The sequence below is a fragment of the Symsagittifera roscoffensis genome, chromosome 7 (assembly GCF_963678635.1).
Source record: "Symsagittifera roscoffensis chromosome 7, txSymRosc1.1, whole genome shotgun sequence".
Lineage (NCBI taxonomy): Eukaryota > Metazoa > Xenacoelomorpha > Acoela > Convolutidae > Symsagittifera > Symsagittifera roscoffensis.
In genome coordinates, this window is record NC_087068.1 from 6,406,213 (window position 1) to 6,433,169 (window position 26,957).

At 40.9% G+C, this 26,957-nt stretch overlaps 1 protein-coding gene across 1 annotated transcript; it reads left to right on the top strand.

Annotated features, from left to right (window-relative positions):
- Positions 1 to 232: 232 nt before the first annotated feature.
- Positions 233 to 24,434, top strand: LOC134851870 (arylsulfatase B-like). Its single transcript, XM_063868147.1, has 8 exons — positions 233 to 440; positions 878 to 1,075; positions 3,239 to 3,375; positions 6,066 to 6,154; positions 14,612 to 14,740; positions 15,182 to 15,309; positions 15,841 to 16,145; positions 23,751 to 24,434. The coding sequence occupies exons 1-8, from the start codon at positions 270 to 272 to the stop codon at positions 24,364 to 24,366; spliced, it is 1,773 nt and encodes a 590-aa protein (XP_063724217.1). The 5' UTR covers positions 233 to 269; the 3' UTR covers positions 24,367 to 24,434.
- Positions 24,435 to 26,957: the final 2,523 nt, after the last annotated feature.

The following is a 26,957-nucleotide window of genomic DNA, read 5'->3' on the forward strand; positions in this document are numbered from 1 at the left end:
TTTACTGTTGATAAAATATGATTGAGATTGAATGGAGTCGAGACCATCTAACACCAATTCTGTGAAACTAACTTTTGAAACTATTTTAAAGAACCAGCAGCGAATGATATTTTGATAAGGTTTTCCTGTAATCACACGTTTCAAAATTCAGTTTAGAAAAATCTGTTTTCCTTATTCAAATTATTATCTATAAATGATTCAAAGATCTACGCTTGGGACATTTTTGAATATATCGGACGCATCTTCGGCTTTGGGACCCGACAGTCATAATGGTACCACTCATTCTGTTATGGCCTTTTATTATGGCTCTTTGTTGTGGCATTTGCGATTGTATTCGAGTGAGTAAAAAAACAATGACAGGAGGCAAGCAGCCGAATATAGTGTTTATGTTCGCAGATGACCTTGGGTGGAATGACGTCAGCTTCCACGGTAGTCGACAGGTAAGACTAATTTCATTCTTTTTGAAAGCTCCGCTTAAGTTCAAATAATTTGACTACGATAACAGCGAAAGGTTTCAAATGCTCATAGACAATGAGAGCCAGCGAGATGATGAATTTCTGTTCCGTTTCGTCTTTTAACCTGCATTTATTTAAATTAAATTGTTCATATGTGGATTGCAGTGTTTTTTCAACATTTTTGAATTCGAAAAAAAAATTCTCATTTTCTACATAGGAAATTTTCTCACATCGTTTCCGTGAAATTTTTCTTGCAATTTTATTGAACGTACCAGTCGACTCTATACAACCACGCAAAGAAAATGCTTATTTTGCGTTCAAAGAAGACTCCTACAACAGAAAGCTCTTTCTCAGTACATGAAATGGGCCGAAACAACATGATAACGTAAGTTTTCACTAAATTGATCCATTTTTGTTTGTAGGTAAAGACGCCCTTCATTGACAGTCTGGCAGCCTCTGGATTGATTCTGAACAATTATTACGCGGCTGCTATGTGTACCCCCAGCAGAGCCGCATTCCTCAGTGGAAGATACCCATTCAGAACTGGACTTCAGGAATGTCCCGCCTTTTTTCCTCATCAACTCACCCCCCTTTTTTCAGATACTACACTTAAAAATGCTTAACTAGTTTGACATAATATCATGCCCCTTTCTTTCGTGATTAAGACAATATACCCGCTCTTTGGAACTATTTTACCCCCCCCCCTTTTTTTGTTTAACCACCAGTAAGGGGAGCGTCTTAATTTTTATCGGGAGTAGATGAATATATTGTGAAAGGTTAAGTTAATTTGGCTGGTGCCAGTATTATTGCCTTTAACTAACCAAGACTGCTCGTACACCGGGGCAAAACACTAAATGCTACCTTTTCCCTGTTACTGGTCTCGAATCATTATCGTAAAAAATGATAAATTTTAAATTTTGGACTGTCTTTATCAAATATTAAGTACTAAACTTTGAGTCCGAATAGATAACTAAAAAAAAACGTCATAGCTTCTCGGGTTACGACGTCGCTGAACAAATTATTGCTGTTTCAGGCCCTTGTCAGTGGCCATTTATCCATGCTCAAACCTCACTCAAACATCGATAAATCAGCCCTGAAATCCCAGCTCTGAGTTAGCGCTGAATCAACCGTGAAACAGCACTAAATTTTGCCCTGATATCCTGACAATTTTTATACAAATAAAGCTCTCAATTATGATTATGATCTCAAAATCGGTAGCTTTAAATTCTGTCAAGTACATTACTTTTTAGCCATCGCCGCAATGAAATACTTAGGACTCAGTGCATCAAATTACTTAAAACCAAAGCTGTTTCAAGTCTTGATCAGTGGTTAATTATCCATGTGGTAAAATGTTATTTTGTTACAGCTAACTCTACTTATATACAATTAAAAGAATAAAAGGATAAAAGGTAATCAATCTGAAATTTAAAACATTAAAAAAGTGACAGAGCATCTTCTCCGCCGGAGAGAAAGTATGTATCAAGGTCAAACGTAATTAACCTGTTAAATCAATTAAGATTAAGATTGAACTAAATAAAACTAAGTACATAAGTGACGTCACATATTTCCTCAAAGCAGGAAAAAATTTCAGTTACGGTAATTATCAATAACTGCTCTTTTTCTTTTCGAGGATCTTCTCTTCAAGGGGTCCTTCAAGGTTTTTTTTTTCTATAAAACACAGTATTAAATTGCATCAAATTTGATAAAGGAAAATTAACTACCGAATTAATTGTGCGGCTAAACATAAAGACTCCGCACTACCATTAAAACAAAATACAACCCGATGGAGTATAAATTTTACTAGCGACCTTTTACACTAACTCAAGAATATTAAATGTATTACAACACAAAAGATGTGAGTTTTAATGATTGAAGGCAGTTACGGGGTAGTAAATCCACAAATTGTACGAATGGGGGTTCCCGTTGGAGTGAAATTTTGCTCCGAAGAGTTTAAAAGTTTATGGTACACAAAATCACTGCCCAAAAAGGGTATTGTTTAAGTATCAAAGAAAATGGATGGATGTATAAGTTAACATTGGTCAAAAGATCAAGACCAACAACAAAACGGGAAAATAGGTTCAGAAAAAATAGTCGTTTTTTTTTCAGTTTTTATCCCCACTGACGAATTTGTTTTTTCGAGTAGATGGAAACCATTGTCCTGGTGTTGTTATCCGATTTGGTCATCTCAATCTCTTTTTTGGTCTTCTGGTCTTTATTAACAATGCAGAACTTATTCATGACAACCTGCGACGTTAACCCGAGTTGCCACAATTTAATTTGGAACGGTTTCGAGTGCGGGATAAATTGCAAAGCATTCATAATTCACGTTACGTTTTTAGCATAATTCACGTTACGCTTTTAACACATTCAAAAAAATGCACAACAATTAAACCCAGGAAATAGATAAATTGGAAATTTTCATGCACCCAGAACTTGATGAAATATATAAAAACTTCGATGAAGATTAATATTTCGTTCTTCAAATTATCTGAACAAAAACCAGCCTAAACATGCTTACGTCTTCGAAAATCTGAACGCTATTAAATATATAATAAAATTCAGACAAATCAAATTAACTGCAGCCTAGGGTCTGTCACGTGAATTTTAACTTACGGCGTCCACCCGTGTTTCCTATTAAGCAAAAATGTTCTTTTTGAAAAAAAATAACAGCTGGCGAAATGAATGAAAAACTTTTTTTATTTATGATAACACATTCCGATTGAAATTTTTTCAAAGAGAAAACACTGGATGGGGCTATAGGAGAGTTGATGAACAAGAACTGAAAACAGAACTACGTCATTGACTCCGGGCAGAGGATGGGGCTGCCGCTGGAAAATAAATTGCTCCCCCAACATCTGAATGAGTTGGGATATGAGAGTCACATGGTTGGCAAGTGGCATCTCGGATCCTTCCACAAAAAGTCAGTAAGAGCAATTAATTTTTGTTCCCAAGTTTTAGTGCTTGTTTATTGTATTTTCAACCTGAAACATAGTAAAAATACCACAATAAAGCAAAAGAGTGAATATCAGTTTCTTTGCCCCGGTAGGAGGTTGTGGTTTTATGATCAATCGAAAAAAAAGTCGCTGTTGTCGAAAAATTAGTCGCAGTATAGTCGAAAAATTAACCGCGATTGGCGCGACCATGACTAATTTTTCGACTAAAGCGCGACTATTTTTTCGACCACCCTGTGACTAAGTTTCCATTGTGCCGCGACTTATTTTTCCACCGTCGCGACTAAATTTTTGACCGCCGCGACTAACTTTTCGAGCGCCACGACTAATTTTTTGACCGCCGCAAATAATTTTCCGACCGCTGCTTCTAATTTTCAACTGCTGCTACTAATTTTTTGACCGCCGCAACTAATTTTCCGACCGCTGCTTCTAATTTTCAACTGCTGCGACTAATTTTTCGACTAAAGCGCGACTATTTTTTCGACCATCCTGTGACTAAGTTTCCATTGTGCCGCGACTTATTTTTCGACCGTCGCGACTAAATTTTTGACCACCGCGACTAATTTTTCGAGCGCCACGACTAATTTTTTGACCGCCGCAACTAATTTTCCGACCGCTGCTTCTAATTTTCAACTGCTGCGACTAATTTTTCGACTAAAGCGCGACTATTTTTTCGACCATCCTGTGACTAAGTTTCCATTGTGCCGCGACTTATTTTTCGACCGTCGCGACTAAATTTTTGACCGCCACGACTAATTTTTTGACCGCCGCAACTAATTTTCCGACCGCTGCTTCTAATTTTCAACTGCTGCGACTAATTTTTTGACCGCCGCAACTAATTTTCCGACCGCTGCTTCTAATTTTCAACTGCTGCGACTAATTTTTCGACTAAAGCGCGACTATTTTTTCGACCATCCTGTGACTAAGTTTCCATTGTGGCGCGACTTATTTTTCGACCGTCGCGACTAAATTTTTGACCGCCGCGACTAATTTTTCGAGCGCCACGACTAATTTTTTGACCGCCGCAACTAATTTTCCGACCGCTGCTTCTAATTTTCAACTGCTGCGACTAATTTTTTGACCGCCGCAAATAATTTTCCGACCGCTGCTTCTAATTTTCAACTGCTGCGACTAATTTTTCGACTAAAGCGCGACTATTTTTTCGACCATCCTGTGACTAAGTTTCCATTGTGCCGCGACTTATTTTTCGACCGTCGCGACTAAATTTTTGACCGCCGCGACTAATTTTTCGAGCGCCACGACTAATTTTTTGACCGCCGCAACTAATTTTCCGACCGCTGCATCTAATTTTCAACTGCTGCGACTAATTTTTTGACTAAAGCGCGACTATTTTTTCGACCATCCTGTGACTAAGTTTCCATTGTGCCGCGACTTATTTTTCGACCGTCGCGACTAAATTTTTGACCGCCGCGACTAATTTTTCGAGCGCCACGACTAATTTTTTGACCGCCGCAACTAATTTTCCGACCGCTGCTTCTAATTTTCAACTGCTGCGACTAATTTTTTGACCGCCGCAACTAATTTTCCGACCGCTGCTTCTAATTTTCAACTGCTGCGACTAATTTTTCGACTAAAGCGCGACTATTTTTTCGACCATCCTGTGACTAAGTTTCCATTCTGCCGCGACTTATTTTTCGACCGTCGCGACTAAATTTTTGACCGCCGCGACTAATTTTTCGAGCGCCACGACTAATTTTTTGACCGCCGCAACTAATTTTCCGACCACTGCTTCTAATTTTCAACTGCTGCGACTAATTTCTCGACTAAAGCGCGACTATTTTTTCGACCATCCTGTTACTAAGTTTCCATTGTGCCGCGACTTATTTTTCGACCGTCGCGACTAAATTTTTGACCGCCGCGACTAATTTTTCGAGCGCCACGACTAAATTTTTGACCGCCGCAACTATTTTTCCGACCGCTGCTTCTAATTTTCAACTGCTGCGACTAATTTTTCGACTAAAGCGCGACTATTTTTTCGACCATCCTGTGACTAAGTTTCCATTGTGCCGCGACTTATTTTTCGACCGTCGCGACTAAATTTTTGACCGCCGCGACTAATTTTTCGAGCGCCACGACTAATTTTTTGACCGCCGCAACTAATTTTCCGACCGCTGCTTCTAATTTTCAACTGCTGCGACTAATTTTTTGACCGCCGCAACTAATTTTCCGACCGCTGCTTCTAATTTTCAACTGCTGCGACTAATTTTTTGACCTCAGCGACTAAATTTTTTACCGTTGCGACTAACTTTTTGTTCGCCGCGACTTATTTTTTGACCATCGCGACCGAGATTCTTTATCCAGACTATGGATTTTTTGGTAGCGGAATTAGCGTTTACGCGACCGACAAATTCAAAAAATTAGTCGCAGACCACAACCAGGAGTCTTATTCCCGCGGTAAATTGATCATTTGGGCGTTTTTCCGCAGTTTTTTTTCTTATTTCTCTTTTTCACTTCCTCAAATGTAGGAGAAAATAGTTTTAAAAGTATTAGTCATCAAAGACCACGTGATAGACAAAAAAAACACAACCTTTCCACTAAACAGACTCGGGTTTTCGATTTTTATTGCTTATGTCACTATTCGAGGGAATTGAGCGATAGCTGAAAATAGGCTCTAAAGTTCCGCGATTTTCTTGTTCAGCTACACTCCAACTTACAGAGGATTCAAATCTTTCTATGGCTACTACTACGGAAGCAACGACTACTATGACCACCAGAGATACGTCACATGTAAGCACAAAGCAGAAGTCTTTTTACTTAATCAGCCCAAAGTAGCAAAAATTTTTTGATTCTGCCCAAAATTTTTTTTATTTATTCAGGCCAATCTTTTAAAAAACTAATTCAGCCCCGAAGTACGGAGCTTGAGAAAAAAGAAGAAAAACGCGTGAATGTGTCTGGCTGAAACCCAATATGGTTGTGCGCTAATCTCCACAAAACAAAGTTAAAATCAATATTTTATTCGTATTTCTCGGTAAATACTCGTGTTTGGTCATAAATCGGAATATATCCACAATTTTTGTATAAACGGACATAATCAGTCATAAACGACTATAACTCAAACTTTTTACTTACATCATCGTATATCGGACGCAACGCCAGCTTGACTTTTCGAAAACTGCTTGACTTTTGAAGCAATTAAAAACCAGCTTGACTTTTGCAGAAACTGCAAAAGTGCAAAAAAAAACTGCTCTTTTGTAGGTCGTAGTTTTAAATTTGAACGATTTATGTCTCACGCATTAGTTACGTTTTGCGCTGCAACATCCTCCGCCCCTAAAGACGGAAGAACAGGTGCGAGTTTTACGGTCGGTCGCATCAGCTCGCTCGTAACAGTTTTGATATCGGTGGATCGGGCGCATCCGTCTTTGCCGTAGTGTAGTTTAGCAATACGGGCGAGTGGGTAATGCCCACGTGGGCTGTCGGGTTCGACTACCCAAACCAAGTCGCCGGTTTTCAGTGTGACATCCGAATCATTATGCCACTTTGCTCTCTTGTTGAGAGATGGTACATATTCACGCAGCCAGCGTGACCAAACTGCGTTAGCGTACGATTGTGCTCTGGCGTAACGCTTTTTATAATCAAAGTTATCTTCGAAACTTAACGACGGGAAGCTAGCTGTTTCGATGTTCCCAAGTAACCAGCGCAACTTCAGAACAATGTATTTCAACTGAACTACAGCACGCATGTAATCCAACCCCTGATGTGCATGTTGAAAGTGCATATGCCTAATCAACATATGAGCAACTCGGTGTCGACCATCCAGTATTATTGGATGTTTGCTATCAAAGTCGGTATCAACAAGACGGCTGATACGTCCAGTTGAACGCAGGATGCCAGCTGGGCCGATGAACGGAGAATATTTAGCAATCCGACTTTTCTTTGTTATCAGTTTATCGGACTGAAGTATTTTCACTTCGGCAGGAAATGATTCGGACTGAGCGAGATAAATGAGCTTCTGCTCGGCAATATCTAACTCGGACGGGTCGGTTATTTCAAGCGTTTTTGTACGGAAGTGTTTATGCGATGGTAGCACACGAAGCATAAACGCTAAAACACGTTTGTACTTTACAATTGAGCTGAATTTATCCCAATTTTTAAACAGACGGATCGACGGCGCTTTCTCAGATGAAGCATCAACAACAAACGTGGATGCAGTCTCAAGGCATGTATCAATGTCACAGAGTGGGCCTTTTAATTGGATCTTTTTGATGACATCAGTGTTCAGCTTGAATGGCCAATCACATGTCCTCAATATACTAGGGCCTCTAACCCAGCTGCTATCCTTGAGGGCTTCCGAAGAAATCCCTCGTGTGCCGGTATCAGCTGGGTTATCACCACTGAGTACATGATTCCATTGATCAATGGTGGTGGACTCCAAGATTTCACCAGTGCGGTTTCCAACAAACACAGGAAGTTTGTTGCACGAGTTAAGCCACTGGAGAACGGTGGTAGAATCAGTCCACATGAATACATTGCTTACTTTGAAAGTAAGCGCTTTCAAAATCTCTTCTTTGAGTCGAGTCGCAAGCAGAGCAGCCTGAGGCTCTAACTTGGGATTGGAGAGCATCTTCATAGGCGCTACACGGGCTTTCCCAAATACAAAAGCTAACTCGGTCTTTTGCGATTTAGCAAGTCGCGCTCGGAGAAACGATACGGCGCAAAAAACGTCCTGCGAACTATCACCGAACGTGTGAAGTTCACAGCGGTCGAACGGTTCGGTAAAGTAGCTACGAGGTATCGTCAGAGTACCTAATAGTGGAAGTCTTGAGTGCCAATCTAGAAATTGTTGTTTAATTTCCTCTGGGAGATCATCATCCCACTTTTGACCACTGATTCTCCATATGTCTTTTAGTAAAAGGCGCGCTTTCACAGTATATGGAGCTACCAGTCCTATTGGATCAAAAACTGAGGAAACAAAACTCAACACGGTGCGTTGAGTAATTGCTTTATCTAGTGGTCGATCAACACCTCTACTTACTACTAGGGTATCTTTAACATGATCCCACCTGAGACCAAGAACATGCGACGATTGGTCTGGACTCTTACAAATATCCTTAACTGACGGGTTGGACTCACGGTTGTCCGGATTAAGAGCGGTTGTAACTTCGGGTACATTGCTAACAAACTTTGTCAGGTTAAACCCACCTAATTTGAGCATTGCGACTAAGTCTTTACTTAGGCTAAGAGCGTCAGCGGTGTTTTCGAACGAGTCAAGATAGTCGTCCATGTAAAACTTCTGGACAACGGCTGAAGCGGCTTCGGGGTATTCAGCTTGATTATCAGAAGCAGTTTTTTGTAGCGCGAAATTCGCACAAGTTGGCGAATCACGAGCGCCAAAAATATGACGGGTCTATTGGTGAACCACCACACTTGAAGTGGGGTCCTCCCGCCACAAAAAACGGAGAGACGGTTGATCTCGCGCAAGTACTCCAACTTGTAAGAACATACCTTCTATGTCCGCTGAGACGGCGTACTTGTGTTGACGGAACCTCAACAGTGCAAAAATAAGATTTTGAAGGAGATCCGGGCCAACCAAGAGAGATCTATTTAAGGAAGTGCCATGAAATTTGGATGTTCCATTGAGCACACGGCGCACCTTGCCGGGTTTGTTCGGGTTCAAAACCGGATGGTGTGGAAGATACCACTCACGTTCGGCTCGTGAGCTGGGATCGTGCGGGTTGACGGTTATGACATATCCTTTACTTATATCTTCTCTGATTGTTTCGGTATACTTCTCGCGAAGTAACGGATCTTTATCTAATCTTTTCTCTAACGACTTTAATTGGGCTAATGAAGAATAATAATTGTTAGGCAAGCTAACATCATTATCACTCCACAGCATCGGTACAGTGTAACGCTCACCATCGTGAACGGTTTCAGTTTTTAGAATCGACAAAGCACGCTTGTCTGCGGCGGAACGGGCATCTACTTGCTTGAACGCACCATACGACTCTAACTCATACCAAGTTTTGATTTGGTCGGTCAGAGAAGTATCGTCCGTAACGCAGTTAAAGGAAGAAGAATTTAAGGACGAACGATCAGGAGACGGACCACTAATGACCCAACCTATCGGAAGTCGGACGGCGCACGGTGAGTCAAGTTCATCTCCGAAGACATGTTCGAGGGGTCTTATCGCATGATAGAAGTCCTGTCCTATAACTATCTCAATCTCTTTGTAATTATACGCAGTCGTCTTTAACGGGGCTAGTTGCGGGTATTTGACCTGCAATTCGGAAACGTTTATAACATCGGGTCCTATATACATGTTGTGCTTAACGAAAGCGACAAACGAAAACGAAAATTCACTTTCATTGGGCTTTGCGGAAACTTTCAAGTGAACTCGTTGAGTTTTAGATACCTTGGCTGAGTTAAAACCATCGGTCGTAACATTTACGGGCGTGCCAACTAATTTCAGACGTTCAACGAGTGCCGCGGAAACCCAAGAATGAGTGGAACCGGTGTCACAAAGTGCTAGTGCATTCGAATTTTCCGAACCAGAGGACACATCTACCAACGCAACGGGAAGAATACCTTTTGCAGTTCCCTCACAAGGTTTAACACAAGCTGCGTTGTTTGCAGAAGTAGTGTTTGTATTAGTTTGAGTCGATGGTGATCGATCGGCCTCTTTGGGCGGGAAAACTTTCTGGGCTCCATGAAGAAGCACATTGTGAGTGCTCTCACAGTCCTGTTTTGGGCATTTTCTTGCCTTCTGGCACTTTCGGAAGGTATGGTTGCCTTGTAAACAAGAAAAACAGAGCTTTTGTTCTGCTACATATTTAGCCCTTTGTGTTGCGTTTTTCTCTTTGAACACGGAACAGTTCCAGAGTGCATGCTGCCCTTTGCATAGCGAGCATGGAGGAAACCTTGTCTTTTCTCTACTTTTCTCATCCTTAGAACTTACCTTAGTGTTACCTGCAAGCACTTTTGTAACTACTTTTTGTTTAACTGGCTGCTCGACTTTGACTAAAGATTTCAATCGCTCATGGCCTTCTGCCTTATTCTTAAGCCAATCGTTGAAGTCTAGCAATGTTAATCGCTGCCAATGTTGTCTAACAGTATGCATGGACCATGCCTCTTTTAGATTTGGAGGAAGCTTACTGACGGCTTGATTTACTTGAACGACAAAGACCTAAAAACAGCTACGAGCCCAGTCACACTTGAACGACAAAGACCTAAAAACAGCTACGAGCCCAGAAATCACCGCAGAAAAACTTATAACATGCTCAGAGTTGTGCATCTTCAATGCGGGAAAATTCTTCAACTTATCCAAATGTGCACCAACTACAACATGAGGCTGCCCAAACTTTCTCTGGAGAGTTGCTAGAGCATCATTATACAACACTCCACTGTAGCCGTATTCCGCAATTGCACTCTTGGCTTTGTCTTTAACGTGCGTTTTCAGATATTTGAGTTTTTCATCATCAGTTAGCATAGCCGAATCAACTGTTGCTTGGAACTGCCCGAATCATTCATACCAGTTAAGTGGTTCTCCATCAAACACTTCCAAGTTCAACTCCGGTAGACGGTCTTTGCGGCTATGCAGAATGATATCTGCTAACTCTCTCGCCGAGATGGGTTGTTCGCTATTAGGCACGTAAGACGGGCCCGTAGTGGGCGCAGGATATGTAGGTGGATAACCTTGATGCGCTGTTTCAACAACTGGATGAGTTTGCGGCTGGGTGTAATACACAGTCCCAGAACTTGTATAAGGAACTACGGTGTTTGGTGGAACAACAGGAGTTGTCACTGAGAAAACGTTTGAGGGCGGTGCGCAGTTTTGAGGAACTGGCATCGTTTGCGCAGTCGCGGCAGGTCTCCACAAACTGCTATACGGGTTATAGTGTTCACTTGAGAAACTTGTTGGGTTGTTTGGAACATTTATAGGTTGATGGGATGGCGCTGCAGGTGCCTGATACCCAGTTGAAACGGGGCCGGAATGTGGCTGACTGACCGGAAGCAAAGAGGGAATAGGAACGGTTGACGGGACAAATGGTTGAATAATCGGAAGCGAAATGGGAATCGGAACGGTTAATGGAGGAACAAAAGGTTGACTCGCCGGAAGCGAAACTGGATTAGTAACGGTCGACCCAGAAGGCGGTGCCACATTAATGGTGGGATTACCAAAGGGCATTGAAGCGGGAATGCTACCACTTGCTTGTGGTATCAGATTGTGATTTTGCGAAACTTCAGCATGAGGTGTTGAAGCTAAGTGTGGAGTAACAAAGTTTGAGCTGGAGGCAACGAATTGTGGTAAACTAGATGGGTTCTCGATTGAGTGCAATGACAGACGCGATTGGACCAAACTTGATCTCTGAGCCTGAATTCGATTCCTATTGTGGCTTCCCGGTTCACTGTATGTGGTTTGACCAGCGTTGACGACGGCACCCCCGCTGACGACGGCACCAACCCCTTGCAAAACATCAGTAGCAATCAAAGTGGAACTCTCGACTACTGGATGACTTTGCTCTGAGCTTGCAACAACTTCGGCTTGCTCTTGCTCAGTGACAACGTTTTCTACCCATTGTTCAGTACGTTGTGGGTCAACATGTGTTACGCTAGCATTTCCTATCTTCTCACTTGCTTCAGAAAGCTCTTCTTCCAACTCGAATTCCTTTAACTCAATTTCAGCCAGTTTCTTGCGGTGTACCTCAGCTAATTCTTCCAACTCTAAACTTCCTTGCTGTTCTTTTATTTTATTTTGCTGCGCTTTCAACTTCAATGACACCTTTGCTTGTCTCTCAAGTTCCTCTTGCTGCTTCTTCACAACCAACAAATCTCGCCTCTTCTCAGTTGATGTTTTTGACTGCGCGACGGTATAGCGACTGGATTTATGCGAACCTGATTTATGATGTCGACTACTGTACCGCGACACCTTAGAGCGCGCATCTGCTTCATGTGAATCTTGTGGTTGTGTTGTTACGATCGTACTTAACGATTCTGCAACATTGTCAAGCTCTGTTTCCTCAGGTTCAACGTTTAAGCCAGCTTTATATGATGCAGCCTTCTGTAAAACTGTATCGTTTCTTGATGTAACCTTATGAAGCCACATATCCTGCGCTGGTATCAATTTATCAGGATCAACACTTTTAGAAGCTAACTTAATCAATTCCTCATTTATTTCAACTGCAGTCTCTATCAGGCTCTTGCAATTCTGAATCTGAGTGTCAATCTTTGATGAGCGACTCTGACTTTCAATGTTCTCAATTATAATTTCATGGCACTTGTACAGTTCATTTTCAAGCTTGGTTAGCTTCGCAAATAACCTTTGAACCCTCTTCTGAAAGTTCTCATCCATGGCTCTAGGGTCTATAATTAACTCAAACTATACTTAACGGTTATCGGGCGTTTGCGGGGCGATTCGGAACGGTTTTCGGTGAGTAAAGTTACCAATGGGGCTGGGGATTAAGTAAGTCGGTTGATATCAAACAACACACACGGAGTAAACCTGAGGATGAATAAAATCAACTTAACTTACTTAATATCACCTCCCTGACCACTTAGGATGATGTTACGGCGTACGAAATTTGTTGAACGGTCGTACGACGGTGCGTCACTACTAATCGGCTAGTAGCTCGACGAATTACCAAGAGGTTTGGGAATTAAGCAAGTCGGTTGAAAACCAACAACACACGCGGAGCAAACCTGAGGATGAAAGACAACAACTTAACTTGCTTAATTTTACCGTCCCGGACCACTTAGTCAGTCGTTGCGAAACGAATGTTTTGAAAAGCGAACGAGTGCAAACAGGTATAAAGTCGTTGTAAACCTTAAGTTTACCAATGGGGTTGGAGAATCAGGCAAATCGGTTAACTCTCAACAACACACGCGGAGTGAACCTGAGGATGAAAAAAAATTAACTTAACTTGCCTGATATTAACTACCCAGACAACTAAACATACTTTAACTATACGGTTCAACGGAGTTTTGTATAGTTTGGTTAGTGGATTTGAGTCATAACTGGTATCAAAAAACTAGTCTAGTAACCGTTATTCTATGTTCCGATATTATAAATTTTCAATTCATCAAAAAAATAGTCAACATTTTGGCTATCGAGCAAAAAATCTAGTTCCGGTTATCTAGTACCCGATTTAGAGCAATTTTTCTAATTTCAAATTAATCAAACTGGCCAAAAATTTTCGGGTATCGAGAAAAATTAGGGGTGAGTACTGGCGTTGTGTCTCACATTTATAATATAAAACATCGTATCCGTAATTTATCAAAATTAAAAGTTTAGGTTCGGTCTTACAGTTTTTGTGAAGATAGGGCGCACCGATGAGATCGTCGGTCACAAACAGCCTCACTGAATAGCCCAAACCGTCTTGTTGCAAGTCAGAAACTCTGTCAGTGACTTATCGTCTGGATGGGTTACCCTGTCAGTGCTATTGAACTCCCAGACACATCCATTATGAATTTTTCAGTATAACCGTTTTTGTAATAATAACTCGGATTATTATAAGGGAATTAACTAATATCTGTCCCTTGTGGGGCGCCAAAATGTGCGCTTATCTCCACAAAACAAAGTTAAAATCAATATTTTATTCGTATTTCTCGGTAAATACTCGTGTTTGGTCATAAATCGGAATATATCCACAATTTTTGTATAAACGGACATAATCAGTCATAAACGACTATAACTCAAACTTTTTACTTACATCATCGTATATCGGACGCAACGCCAGCTTGACTTTTTCCGAAAACTGCTTGACTTTTGAAGCAATTAAAAACCAGCTTGACTTTTGCAGAAACTGCAAAAGTGCAAAAAAAAAACTGCTCTTTTGTAGGTCGTAGTTTTAAATTTGAACGATTTATGTCTCACGCATTAGTTACGTTTTGCGCTGCAACAATGGTGACAACTGAGCATAGTGTGAAAAACGCGTTCACAATAACAACTGCAATTTCGGGCAGATTAATTAAAAAGATCCCAAAACTGCTGCAAAAACTGCATATTTTTAATTGAACTATTTCAGTCCATTAAAATTTTTGCATGTAGTTCCTTCCCCTAAAAAAGTCCATTAAAAGTCGCAAGTGTCACTCCTTCATTCTAAACTTATTACTATATTTGCTCTTTTTTTCCCAGTTTATCAATCAGAATCAGAAATATATGAAAATTTATACTTTTTTCGTTATTTTATGTAAACTGTCCTTGTAACAGAAGTCTTTATGGTTTTATTTAACCTTTGTTGGCTTCAGTGGACGATGGCTCCGACCGACAGTGGTGGGGACTAGATTGGCACCTGGATTTCGAGGGGGGCAATCTGAGCAACGTGAACAGTGACTTCGGAATGTACAGCACACATGCAGTCACTCAAAGAGTCACTTCAGGATAGTTTGACAATCTAATCTACCTTTGAACACACTTTATATATTATTCCATTTCCTCTAGTGCTTTTGATTATTTCAAATAAGTTTAGAATGAATTTTAGTGGGAGTGCAGAAAAAACGCGATTTTTGGAGCAGCAAAAAGTGTGCCAGTGATTGTATCTAGTTTTCTCTTTGCTTCTCATAGAATATGATTGCTTGTCAAAAAAAAAATTGGCAGATAAATTTTTTAGCTTCAGGAGCGCTCGGAAAGGCGAAGTTTTTGATTTTTAAAAAAGTTGGTGTCGGTAGTAATTCACGTAAAGCAATTGACGTAAAATTCTCGGCGAGTTTTTTAATGTTTTTTTTGTCTGCCTGAACTTGTAAGGAGGCTTCGTCTTACTAACTATTTTAAATAATTTAAGGGAGTTAGATAGATTGTCGTTAATTGTCATCTCTTTGCAGAGCTGATTGGGAAACACGATTTCAGCTCACAGCCCCTCTTTCTCTACGTGGCATTTCAGAATAGCCACTCTGCTTCTTCCCAGGATCCTCTTCAAGTCCCAAGGACATCCGAAGATCTCTTTCCGGTAAACATCAGAGTAGCCGGTTGTCTGGAGAAAAAGTTGGAAAAAAATTGTAGAATAAAATTTATCATCGCTCAAAGGAAGAATATGCTATATTCGCCACGTATTTGAAGTCTGAAGCAAAATTTTCACAACAGTTGTTGTTTTAAGACGGCGATTTTTTGGAAGTATGTTTGGAAACCGAATAACGACTCAGAGAGTTTTTATATGAAAATATGATACCACACTGTTTCGGCGATTTTTTGGAAGTATGTTTGGAAACCGAATAACGACTCAGAGAGTTTTTATATGAAAATATGATACCACACTGTTTATACTTTCGACTTCAAGAGTAGGCAGAACAATAAAAAGTTAGTCACAAAAGTTTATAATTACATATCATCATATCTAATACAAAATTTATGGAAGAGAGGAAGGGGCTGAGCTTCCGCATCTGACATTTTGATCATAAAATTGTTAACTTTTGAGTTTATTGAGGTTTTCGTTTTCTTTGATTCACAGATTTGACCTCTTTTTTGACCTCAACTTTTTTAGCACATATGGCACAAACAGAGACGCAAGCAAGCCGCAATGTCTTACGAATTAGATTTGGCAGTGCAACAAATTTATCAGTCTTTGCAGTCGAGAGGTGTTTTGAGCAACACAATCATCGTGTTCAGCTCCGACAACGGGGGGCCGACAGCTGGGTCGGGGGGAAGCTTCGCCGACAACTTCCCTCTGAGGGGGAGCAAGTCGTACTATTTCGAGGGAGGGGTGAGAGTGGCTGGGTTTGTGTGGGGGAGTATGTTCAAGAAGAGATCTGGACAGGTATCGATGGATCTGATGCACTTGACTGATTGGTTAGTCTTCTGGATACTTTGTGTTCGAATAAATTGGTAGAAGTTTGAAATCAGACGCAGGAACAAATTACAATTTAGTAATGAAGTCACTGCGTCAATGAAACTACACAGGCAGATTTGCTTATCTAGTAGCACCTCTTGCCGATTCAATTGAATGGCAAATTCAGGTAATTCGTGTGATATATTTATTTTAAATTTGGGTTCTTTTACATCCCCCATTACCACCAGATATAAGCATCATTTTTACGAAGTAACCATTATTTTAATTAGGTTGCATTTGGACACAAAATGTAATTGAGTAATAATCTCATACCATTTTTCAACACATTTGGACAGCGTGATGACAATTTTGAAAGGCAAAAACTGCAAATGAAAAGTGAAAAAGTGGGCGACAGAAGAGTCAAAATTTGAATTTAATTAAGTGTCCGATGCCCAGCGATATAACTTTTTGATAATTTTTCTTTGAAAAAAGAATTTTACCAATTCATTGCGACATCGAACAAGTTCTGTTATAAACGAGGGGAAAAGTCGGTCGGATTATGTGCATCTGTTGTATCTCAGAAGACTCATATAAAACTAACACCAAGACTTAATTCATCTTGTAGATATAGATATGTAATTAAGTAAAGTATATAAATAGTGTCATGACAAAACAATTTATATCGACCTAAGTCTTACAGAAGTTGACAAGAGAATGAATAGAACGTTAAACACCAACTTAACCGCGGTGTGACTGGTCGAATAAGACCTTGAACTCAAATTGAAACAAATGACTGAAAAGAGTATGACATAATAGTATGCACAGAATTAAAACTGTACTACATCTCACCCTCTAGAAAAAATTCTAATGGAAAATATGAATTTTATTGAAAGAGATACACAAATTAGGAATTCGACTGAACAAGAAAATTTTTTTTTGCGAATGAGTAAAGTGCATAAAGAGTTTTTAGCTGAAATTGAGATGATACGAGTTTTAATGAATAAATGATGCGAGGTTAGTTCTCGTTTCTCCTCAACGTATTTTCTGCTTTGAGGATGACTGTGACAAATATGATTGAGGAAATCGAGTGAACTTCCCTGTGCAGCCTCCCTAATCATGGGAAGAACTGGCCCGGAGGAGGTCATCTTGAGTTTTCCAGACCGGCCGGCCTGTCCTGAACGAAACGAACCCGTTTATCCGGAGAGACGACTTCCGGACTCGAGACCTGAGGCTGTACGGGAGGGGAGCTGATCGAAATGACTGCATGCCGAACCGGGCTGCCAAAAAATGATGTCTGCGTTTTCCGACGCGAAGAAGTACGAAAGGAAATTGAGGCAGGCGAGAGAATCGCGTCCCCATCTGAGCCACCATTGGGTGGGACGATCTTTGGTGGACATTGTGCAGAGGTTTTCTGCCCTGTTGAGCGCTCTTGAGGCTTTGATAAGGACGAGTCGTCATCTGAAGAGATCGGGATGAGATCTGGACATGACATGAAAGGAGTCTTCGAAGATGAGGGTGCCTGGGACTTGATGACCGATGTGTCCTGTGGAACGTTCCCCGGAGTAGAGGAGGATGACACTTTCTTTAGAAAGATTTTTAAAATTTGTCAGCCTGAACGGAGTTGACGCGGACATGAGAGCGAGAGGTTTGAGTCGAAAAGGAACTAGAACTGTCATAGCGGCTATGCGGATACGAGTAGAGGGTGGACTGAGAGGTCTGTTGTCCTCCGGAGAAGTGTACGAAGAAGATGACACTGCTGGTCGTTTCTGCCCCTTCTTGCCTGACGTTGCCTTTTTGCCTGAAAAATCTACTTGAGATGACTTAAGACGCACCTCCAGATGGTTTCTTCTTACGACCTTATCTTTATCAATGCTAAACGTGGACCCAGTAACTATGACAGTTTGACCTGTAAATGACTTCAATTATTCCCGACCAGATTTCCTAAAATTAATTTTGCGGACTATTTCGACCTTTTCCGGATTATTGATAACTAGAAAATCCAAGTTACCCTCAGCATGTGATGTGAGGACCTGGTTGCGCTCCGTCAGCGTCTTAAGGGTTTTGATGACTTCGTCATGAGGTAAAGTTTTCTTTAAGGCCAGCTAATGATTAGACGATTTGGCCCGACTCTCGAGAGCCTTATAATGCGGTGTCTCAGCAACAGAAGAAGATTGACCACCGAAATATGGCTATACCGACGGACTTGATTGCCCCTTCTTAACTACTTTATTTCTTGGTCGGCTATCACACTGCTCTCCACGCTGCTGCGCCGTAAATAGTTTCCAGCCCAACTGCTGTTCATCTACATTAACACGCGAGGATAGACGCGCAGCTACAATAGTTAAATCGGTATTTGGCGAACGACCAAATTGTAACTCAAACGGCGAAGAACCGGTCTCCGAGTTTTTGGTCACACGAATATCCTCAATGATTTGCTGAAGAGTATCCTTGATGTTGGAAAAATTCGGACTTAATTCAACTGCTCCCAACCGAAGCTTTATAGTCTGAGTAGAGCGTTCCACCAAACCAGAAACCCGATGATCCCGCACCGGACAAAATTGCTGACAAATATTTCTTTCGTTGCAAAAATACTAAACCAACGTATTTTTAAAACCCGAACAATGATCTGTTTTGGTAGATTTAGGCACACTATGTTGCGAGATATACAATTTCAAGAATTTAATAATCTTTTCCCCAGTGGAGCAAGTGATCATAGCTAATGGATACTTGGAGTATCGGTCGATAGCAACCAAGATCTATGTTTGGTTAAATGAATGATCTGGAAGAGGACCAGTATAATCTAACTGGAGTTCCTCACTCGGATCTAAAAATTGTGGTAAAGGCTGGGATGAGTTAAATGATATTTAAGCCTTGAGGTACATATCAAATTTAATAAAGTGCGGGCAATCTTTACTCAATTGGATAATGTCCCGATGCATTCGAGGCCACCAAACGTATTGACCCGCATCCAGCATTGCAAGTTGTCAAGCATGCGACCTATGAATTCGTGCAAGAATCGCTTTCTGCAAATCATTCGGAATAGCAATACGGTTGTCCACCACAATACAAGCATCCACCACTGCCTAGCACTTCCAGAACGATTTGAGATACGCGTCGACCCGAATCCTTCGTAGTCATTGTTAATCAGGGCCAGTTTCATCAAACGAAAGCTAAGATCCTTGTCTGGCAGCTCTGACAAAACGTCCGCATCAAGGATCCCCACTAGACCCGACAGCGACTTCTGGTCTGGAGCGACAACTGATGACTTGAGGTACTTGCTCTTGCGGTCGACTTGCTGGACAAGACTTTCGCAACCTACGCGAACAAAAATCAGCAAGGATGCGGACATATTGACCCTTCAGCGCCACTGCTCTTTCCGCCGACGTTTTCTGTTTCGGGCGGGCTACGCCTGAACATGCCCTTTGCCTCAATCTGTTCGCTAAAAACCAAAGTCGGTTAAGGGGTACAAATTAGTTAAGCAGCCGTTCAAAGCTGCCGTCAAGCGATGGGTTCTTTAGACTCTGAAAAAAAAGACATGAGAAAAATGAGCACCGTTCCCCAATAGACCAGACCAGAACCTATTTTGTTACCAGAACCAGTAACAAAATAGGCAGAAAAGACATAGTTAAAAAACTTCAGCAAAATGAAAGCTGCGGTCAGTACAAAGTTGATATTCCAAAAAAGCATGTGATTTGGGAAACTTGCTGAGAAAACGGCCTTTGTGAATAAATTAAGTAAGCTGAACTGCGATTGGTCAATAGGATGTATATAAATTAAGTCGCCCTCTTCCGATGAGCCAAAGCAAGTATAGCTGTGCTCTGATTGGTCAGAATTGTTGTCACTCGAATAGCCGCCCTCTAGTGGCGACTGAATTTGTGAACTACTGCAATTAATGAGTGAACGAATGACAAGTAAATTGCCGCCCTCCAGCGGTCGACTACCCCAAGCAGAACCGAGATCTAATTGTCGCATCTTACAGCATTGGGTGACACGTCCCGACCAGAGCATTGATTGAACAAAGAGATTGAGCTAACCGGAGTGATTGAATTCTGAATATGGTTCTTTTAAGGGTTAGACATCACCCCTGAACTCCTGAAATATACACCGATTCGGTTGTAGCTGGAAACCCAAGAACCCAGCGGTCAAGGAAATCACACGCATCAAAAAAGCGGCTAATGCTTTTAACCATATTTTGCTTGTCGACACTGTTGGGTAAAGGTGCTGCGAATGTTAGAAAACGAGATAAATTGTAGACTATACCCAATTTGCTTCCAGAGATTAATTGGGAATGAACGCGCTAATTGGGATTGATGGGTCTTGTTAACCCTTTTGGTCTTTAAGGCCAATACTATCGCTTTATTGTCTGGTAAAATTTCTAAATGACTACCCGAAACGATGATTTCGGAAATGTTCACAGGACCATACGATGGCAAGTAACTCTAGTTCATTCGTGCTTTGTTTTTTCACGAACCAGGAAGCAATGGCTATCGGCGCCCATTTATCTTCTTCAATTTCTTGTTCGAGAGCCGCTCTCAAACCGCTTTGACTGGCATCGCATTTAATCCTGGTTTTACGATTCTGATCTTAATGGTACGTTTTTGAACTATTATTGAAAAGTTTGAGAATGATGGATAACGCATATTGCTGATATTCCCTCTAAACGAACTTGTTCGTATTACTCGCCTTTAACGACGGACGGATTTAAAAAGAAACCTTTGCAAGTGGTTAAGGATACCCATGAATGATTTGAGTTATCTTAACGTTCGTGGAGGTTCGAGAGCCAAAACAGCATAGATTTTAGAACGTTTTCGGCGATATCCTACAAAATATATTTCAAATCCTAAGTATGACAGTTGAGTTAGCGAAAACTCGCACTTGGATAGTTTTAGGGCAAACTCTTCCTCTTATAGCCTAATTAACACCTTCTTCACTAGACAGTTAAGCTCGACAACTTAACTCTTAGAGACAATAGGATTGTCGTCCAAAAAACCGAAAACTTCTGACAAACCCTGCAGAGTATTATCCATTGCCTTTTGGAATTCTTTGGGCATGTCAGTAAGTTGATTGAAGCCCGTCTTGAAACTATAAGTGCCCGTATGTTCTCCACACACAATATTGAAGTTACAGTGACTACTAACTGCGTCACTCAATGGAATTTGGCTAAACGCTTATTTCTGGTCCAACAACGTGAACCAAACTTCGCCACTTTTAATTCGACATAATGAGCTGGGCAGCTGAGTCCCACAACTTCAATGAATTTGGCATCTGGTACTGGTTGTTATGAATTTGGTCATTCGTGGGCTTTGCATCCATTGCCAATTTAATTGTCTCATGTTTCTTCTCAGTTATGACAATCGGTGGGATGAAATATTCGCTAGTAGACTCATTGAGTTTACAATATGTCCCTCCTGAATATGTTTAAGAATTTATTCTTCTACCTGCTCCTGAATATGAACCGGAACCAGGCAGCCTTTTTATTGAATTAGAATAAGAAGCAATTTAAACGTGGAAAAACTTGACGGTTCTTTGCTCTGCCTAGACTTGAGAAAACAACTCCAAACTTCCTTTTATTGTGCGATCTCCAGAATTTTGATATTTCACTTGGTTTCTGTTAGGAGATTATGCTACCAGTGGGCTAGGCGGCCTCCCTTGTGTCGTAAGCCAAGCGGACATCGTGTACGGTTCTCCGAAACAAGGAAATTGGCTAACTTTACTTTCCAACATAAAGCGTGCCGAAAAGTTCTATTCGTTTTTGATCATAAACGACTGACATCATATCAATCGGGCATTCCTTCTCAATTAGTACAACAGTTGAAGTCACTGATTTGACGAAAAAATCCGCTGTTAAATTGTTCACAAAGGAAGCTGGACTGCACGTATCAGCTGTTCTTTAAAGAAAGTTTGGTTGCATCTGCGAGTGATTTGTATACAGCGTATTTTACCGGTAGCCGCATTTACTAGTTCCAACTTCTTCACTGAATCTGTGATAGAAGGAACTTGACTTTTAGGATGGGGAACCCCTTCGACAGCAAGCACCGCAAATTCCGACTCACTATCGGAAGTAATGAAGTTACAACCTTCCTCCGTTGTTTCATTTGATCAGCATCCAAATAAGCATTGCTTTTAGAATTGCAATTTTTTGCAAAATGTCCCTTTTTACTGCAATTCTTACATGTTACATTCCTCGCTGGACAACTTGTTTTATGATTTGCTGTGAATTTATTGACCCTTTATTGCCGAGTTTCCCAGTTACTTTTCTAAACTGCTGGCTGTCTGTGCAACCTTTTTTTGTAGCAGAGCGGACTTCAGAGTCTCTTCTAAAGTGTTGCCGGGACGAATACATAATTCCCCTTGGATGTCTTTAAAGCGCATTTTGGCAATAAACATATCCCTCACAACCTTTTTCTCTTGTGCTACTGTCCAACTACACAGGACTGCTTGACCTGTTGGACGTGAGAAAAGGGCTTCCAGACACTCACGGTCAGAGTGGACCGCGTTTTAGATTTGAAGACGTTCTCTGATATAGTTCTTGTCCTTCTTGAATAGTAGAACACAGTTATGAGAAAACTCTTTGAACGAAATATCACTAAGGTCTGAATGTGGATAAGTTTGAAGAAATGTTTTTCTGCCCTCTGAACCCAGAGAAAAGAATAGTCTGTACTTGATGCGCTGTTGTGCCTCCTGAAAGAAAAAATCAGGTTCAATCCTGGGACCTTTTGACCTTCTTTCCTCATTGATTTCATCGACCCTGCGAACTGCCGCAGCATCCCGTGCGAGGTGGTTGACGGTCGCAGTCGCATCCTCACTAGTACCGACAGCTTCTGGCTTTCGGTCCCGGTCGTCATGAACCACGCCTGTCGGTTTTAACAACTCTCGGGGGTATTATTTCTCTCGCAACGTGATGGCAAGATTAAATTGTCTGATCCATGATTTCCAGGTGCTTGGCGGGTCGGACGTCGGCTTGTGCCAGAATACGGGCACACATAGCAGGTCAGTCCAGTCGTCGGAAACCGGAACTGCTGGCTGCGCCATGTTGTATATCAGAAGACTCAGATAAGACAAAGACTAATATTTAAATCATCTTCCTATGATTTTCTATGATTTTCTTATTGGGCGTATCTATGATTTTCCATTACGTCGAACTTTTTTCCAAGCTGACCAAATGCATTTTCCGAGCGCTCCCAGAAGACAGTAAATACACTATTTTGAGGTCATAATGCATGCCGTTTGAGCTTTTTTAAGAAATTTTTCGACAAAAAAATGCGTTTTTTCTTGAGCACACTCCCCTTCAAATTTAGTGCGTATTTGCGCCAAAGTTTCAGGGTTGGTTGCCAAAACGGATAACATCAAAAAATCCAAAGGGGGAACCTTTGATTAGTGAGTGGGTCGAATCACTGAGGACGACGAGTCATCCAGAACCCTCCCCTCCCCTCCCCTCCCCTAAATCCGCCCCTGTTTATATCATAGTTATTAAATTAAAGAGCAGTGCAAACATCCCTCTTTATAAACATTATCTAGTTTTTAGCAAAATCAAAATTGGCATAATGCTGTTTCATCATCACGTTCCGGCGCCCTTCACCTTCATCCTTATCGTTTTGTCAAATTTTTTTATTTATCGTTGTCAGGTTGCCGACGTTAGTTGAAGCCGCAGGCGGCAACTCCTCGGAGCTTTCAGACTACGACGGATTCAACATGCTTAATATTCTCACTGGATCAGACGTTGAGAACCCGAGAAGCGAAGTAGTTCTCAACATAAACTCAATTACAAACCTCAAAGCCATCAAAGTCGGCGATTTTAAGTACATGCTGAACCCTAATGACCGCATGAGTGATGAGTTCGACAACTGGTTTGCAGCTCCTGGAATCAATCCTGACACGAATGAAACTGTAGTTCCAGACTGCAAGCCAGCGCAGATATTTTGTGGTCCAGTTCCAACAGCAGTAAATCCAAGTTGCTTCTCGAGCCAAACCAACCGAACCGAATGTCTATTCAACATCAAGAACGATCCCTGTGAATACTACAACTTGGTCGATAATCCTATGTACAATAAAATTAAAAACGATATCTTACAACGTCTTGAGAAATGGGAGAGTTTACAAGTTTTGCCTCAAAACCCGCCCGTAGATCCGGAAGGAAACCCAAAATTGCAGAATTATAACTGGCAACCGTGGACGGACGACCCAAATCTACCAACAGAGAGCGCAAACTCTGGAGAAAAAATGAAAACAACTGAAAAGTGATTTTTATTTGGAAATATTTTAGCTTCGTTTTGCTACTATTAACTAAAATTGCAAGCCAGTGTAAGCAAACCAACAAAACTATTATATTTTTAAAATCACAGCTTGATTGTTAAGTTGATTGAGGAGGAGGAGCGGGGGCGGACGCCCCTTTCTCTTAGGGATTCGGCCCCCTGCCCACCCAAAGAGTCCCCCTTTGAACTAATTTGAGATATCCATTTTTGGCTGACTGAGCCTTAATTTTTTCTAAAGGCACCTTGGGCGCCAAAATATACTAATTTTAAGGGGGGACCGTGTGCCAAAAAACACAATTTTTCAGTCAGCATTTTCCAAAAAGTTTTTAAAAACAACGCCTTTTTGACCTGCGGCGCTAGAAAATTTGGCCAAAATAGGGCCTTTATAATGATTTGGCAGAGCTCAGGAAATCGATTTGTTCGACCTAAAAAAAGTCGACTAAATCTTTGAATTTTTTTTTTGAAAATCGGCTCCTTCCCCTCGAGAAAATCTTATCTTTAAGCCGCGGTCTTCCCGTAAGTAGTCATTTATCTAAGGATGATCTTAAAATGTTTATTTCTATACTCAGTAGTCGAGCTATACTTTGACCTTTCAAACAATGAGTGTTTAGGCAGGGGCGGATTTAGGGCGGGGGGGAGGGGGCGGACGCTCTTTTTTTTCAGGGATTTAACCCCATGCCGAATCAAAGGATCCCCACTTTGTACTATTTTGAGATATCCATTTTTGGTTGACGGACCCTAAAAATTTTTCTAAAAGCGCCTTGGGCGCCAATATATACTCATTTTGAGGGGGCGCGCGCCGAAAATACGCTACTTTTGGTCAAAACTTTCCAAAAATTGCTTAAAAACGCTTTTTTTGGCCTGTTTTTTTTTCAAAAATTTGCCTGCGAGTCTTTGGAGTGTTTGGGGAGAGGTCGGATAATCAATTTTGTCTACCTAAAAAAAGGTAGCGTAACAATAAGAGCGAAACGCTTGCCTGAATTCAATGCAATGATTTATTTTACCGCTTACGCTTCAAGAAAACTAAATAAGTTGCGCGTAAGTTTTCCCAAACTGGAATGTAGCTGTTGAAATAGTCCCAGTTTCAGACCAAATTAATTTTAAGAAAAAATCAAGCACCAGTAAATTATCTTTTTTTTTGGTTTTGAGCTTCAGATAACAATATCATCCAGACTGTATTGAAAATCACCGTGAAAACTTTTAGAAAATCAAAAAAAAACATCTGAATAAGAAAAAAAATAAAAACTCACTGAGTTAGGACCGAGTTGGTTAACTCATAGAGTAATTTCGGATAGGGTACACCGTCTGCTCGTCACGCTATCTTATTTTCGGCCGGATAGATTCGTGCAACTTCTTAGTCTAATACCGATCCTAATCTTACTCTTATACTATCTAGTCTCAGGTTGTTTAACTAGTCTCTGCTAGGCTCAATAGATCTAGGGTATACTGGTTTATTGCGGCTGCTGAAGTGCTCGGGAGAGTCCAACTAATTTCTAAGTTAAATTCAAATCTCTCTGGTGCTGAAATTACAAGTAACTTCAGCACTTACAAATAAGTGGGTTGTTAGTTAGATGGATCATGATTGGTTAATATTAAATACTTTACATTGGTAAAATATCTAAATTATCCAATCATAAAATGTAGTTTAGATCAGGTTCCACCCATCCGGGTTTTACAGAATTTTTTAGAATAGTTCTTCTGCAATTCGAAGGATGGATGATGGACGTTGGTGTTTGGCGAACATCATATTTCTTTTGTTTCCTCTTTGTTAAAGAAATTCCAGGAAGCTGGAGTTAGAGACATAAGACGTTGTGTCTTCTAGTGACAACGACTAAGTCTTTGCAACAAACTCAAATCTGATTTCAGAATGGTTTGCTATGTCAGGTTTTTCTGTTCTGCGTGGAGATTGTGCGTGGAGGGGATGCCTGGTTACTCGGATCTGTACGTATACTTGAACATCGAGGTGGTCATTGGTCTAGTTCAATGAAGTCCTTTTCTGCGAAGTCAAGTCGTACTCTAAATCCTTTGAGTTGTGATTGTGAGTGGCATATCGATTGTGGTTGGTCATTCTCTCTCGAGTGTAGTGGGGTCGTTTTGTCTTTAGATGTTCGTCCTTGGTGTTGTATTCTGATCTATGTATTGCATAATGTAATTTACATTTTATAAAACATTTATTAGTTTAATATTTTTTAATTATGATTTTAGTTAGTTGTTTTCACAAAAGCTTTTTGTTTTAGTTCGGTTATTTTGAAGAGTTACTCACACTTGAGTAGCTCTTATTAAAAATAGAGGTGTGGTCACAAAGCGTGGATGTAGCGCGGTGGGTTAGGCCGGCTATAGAGCATGCCCAGGACGTCCTTCCTGGTGGGTTAGGCCAGGAGTGGGAGTATGATTTCATGCGGTTTTTGTGAGGGGTCCTGTTATGTGACAACGTTTTATGTTGGGTTTGTTGTGGTTTTTCTTATGTCTTGTTGGTTATGTCCTTTTTCCAAAAAGCAAATTGTTCGTGGTATGGGTTTGTCTTTCGACTTTTTTGTGTTTTATTATTTCTTTCTTAGACTTTATAATAGTCTTCAAAAG

What these genes read in the sequence shown, in the direction of transcription:
- LOC134851870 (XM_063868147.1), top strand. Translation starts at nt 270, where the DNA reads ATGGTACCACTCATTCTGTTATGGCCTTTTATTATGGCTCTTTGTTGT. An exon ending in GCTTCCACGGTAGTCGACAG is followed by an intron (nt 441 to 877) that starts GTAAGACTAATT and finishes TTTTGTTTGTAG; the next exon opens with GTAAAGACGCCCTTCATTGA. An exon ending in CATCCGAAGATCTCTTTCCG is followed by an intron (nt 15,310 to 15,840) that starts GTAAACATCAGA and finishes CAACTTTTTTAG; the next exon opens with CACATATGGCACAAACAGAG.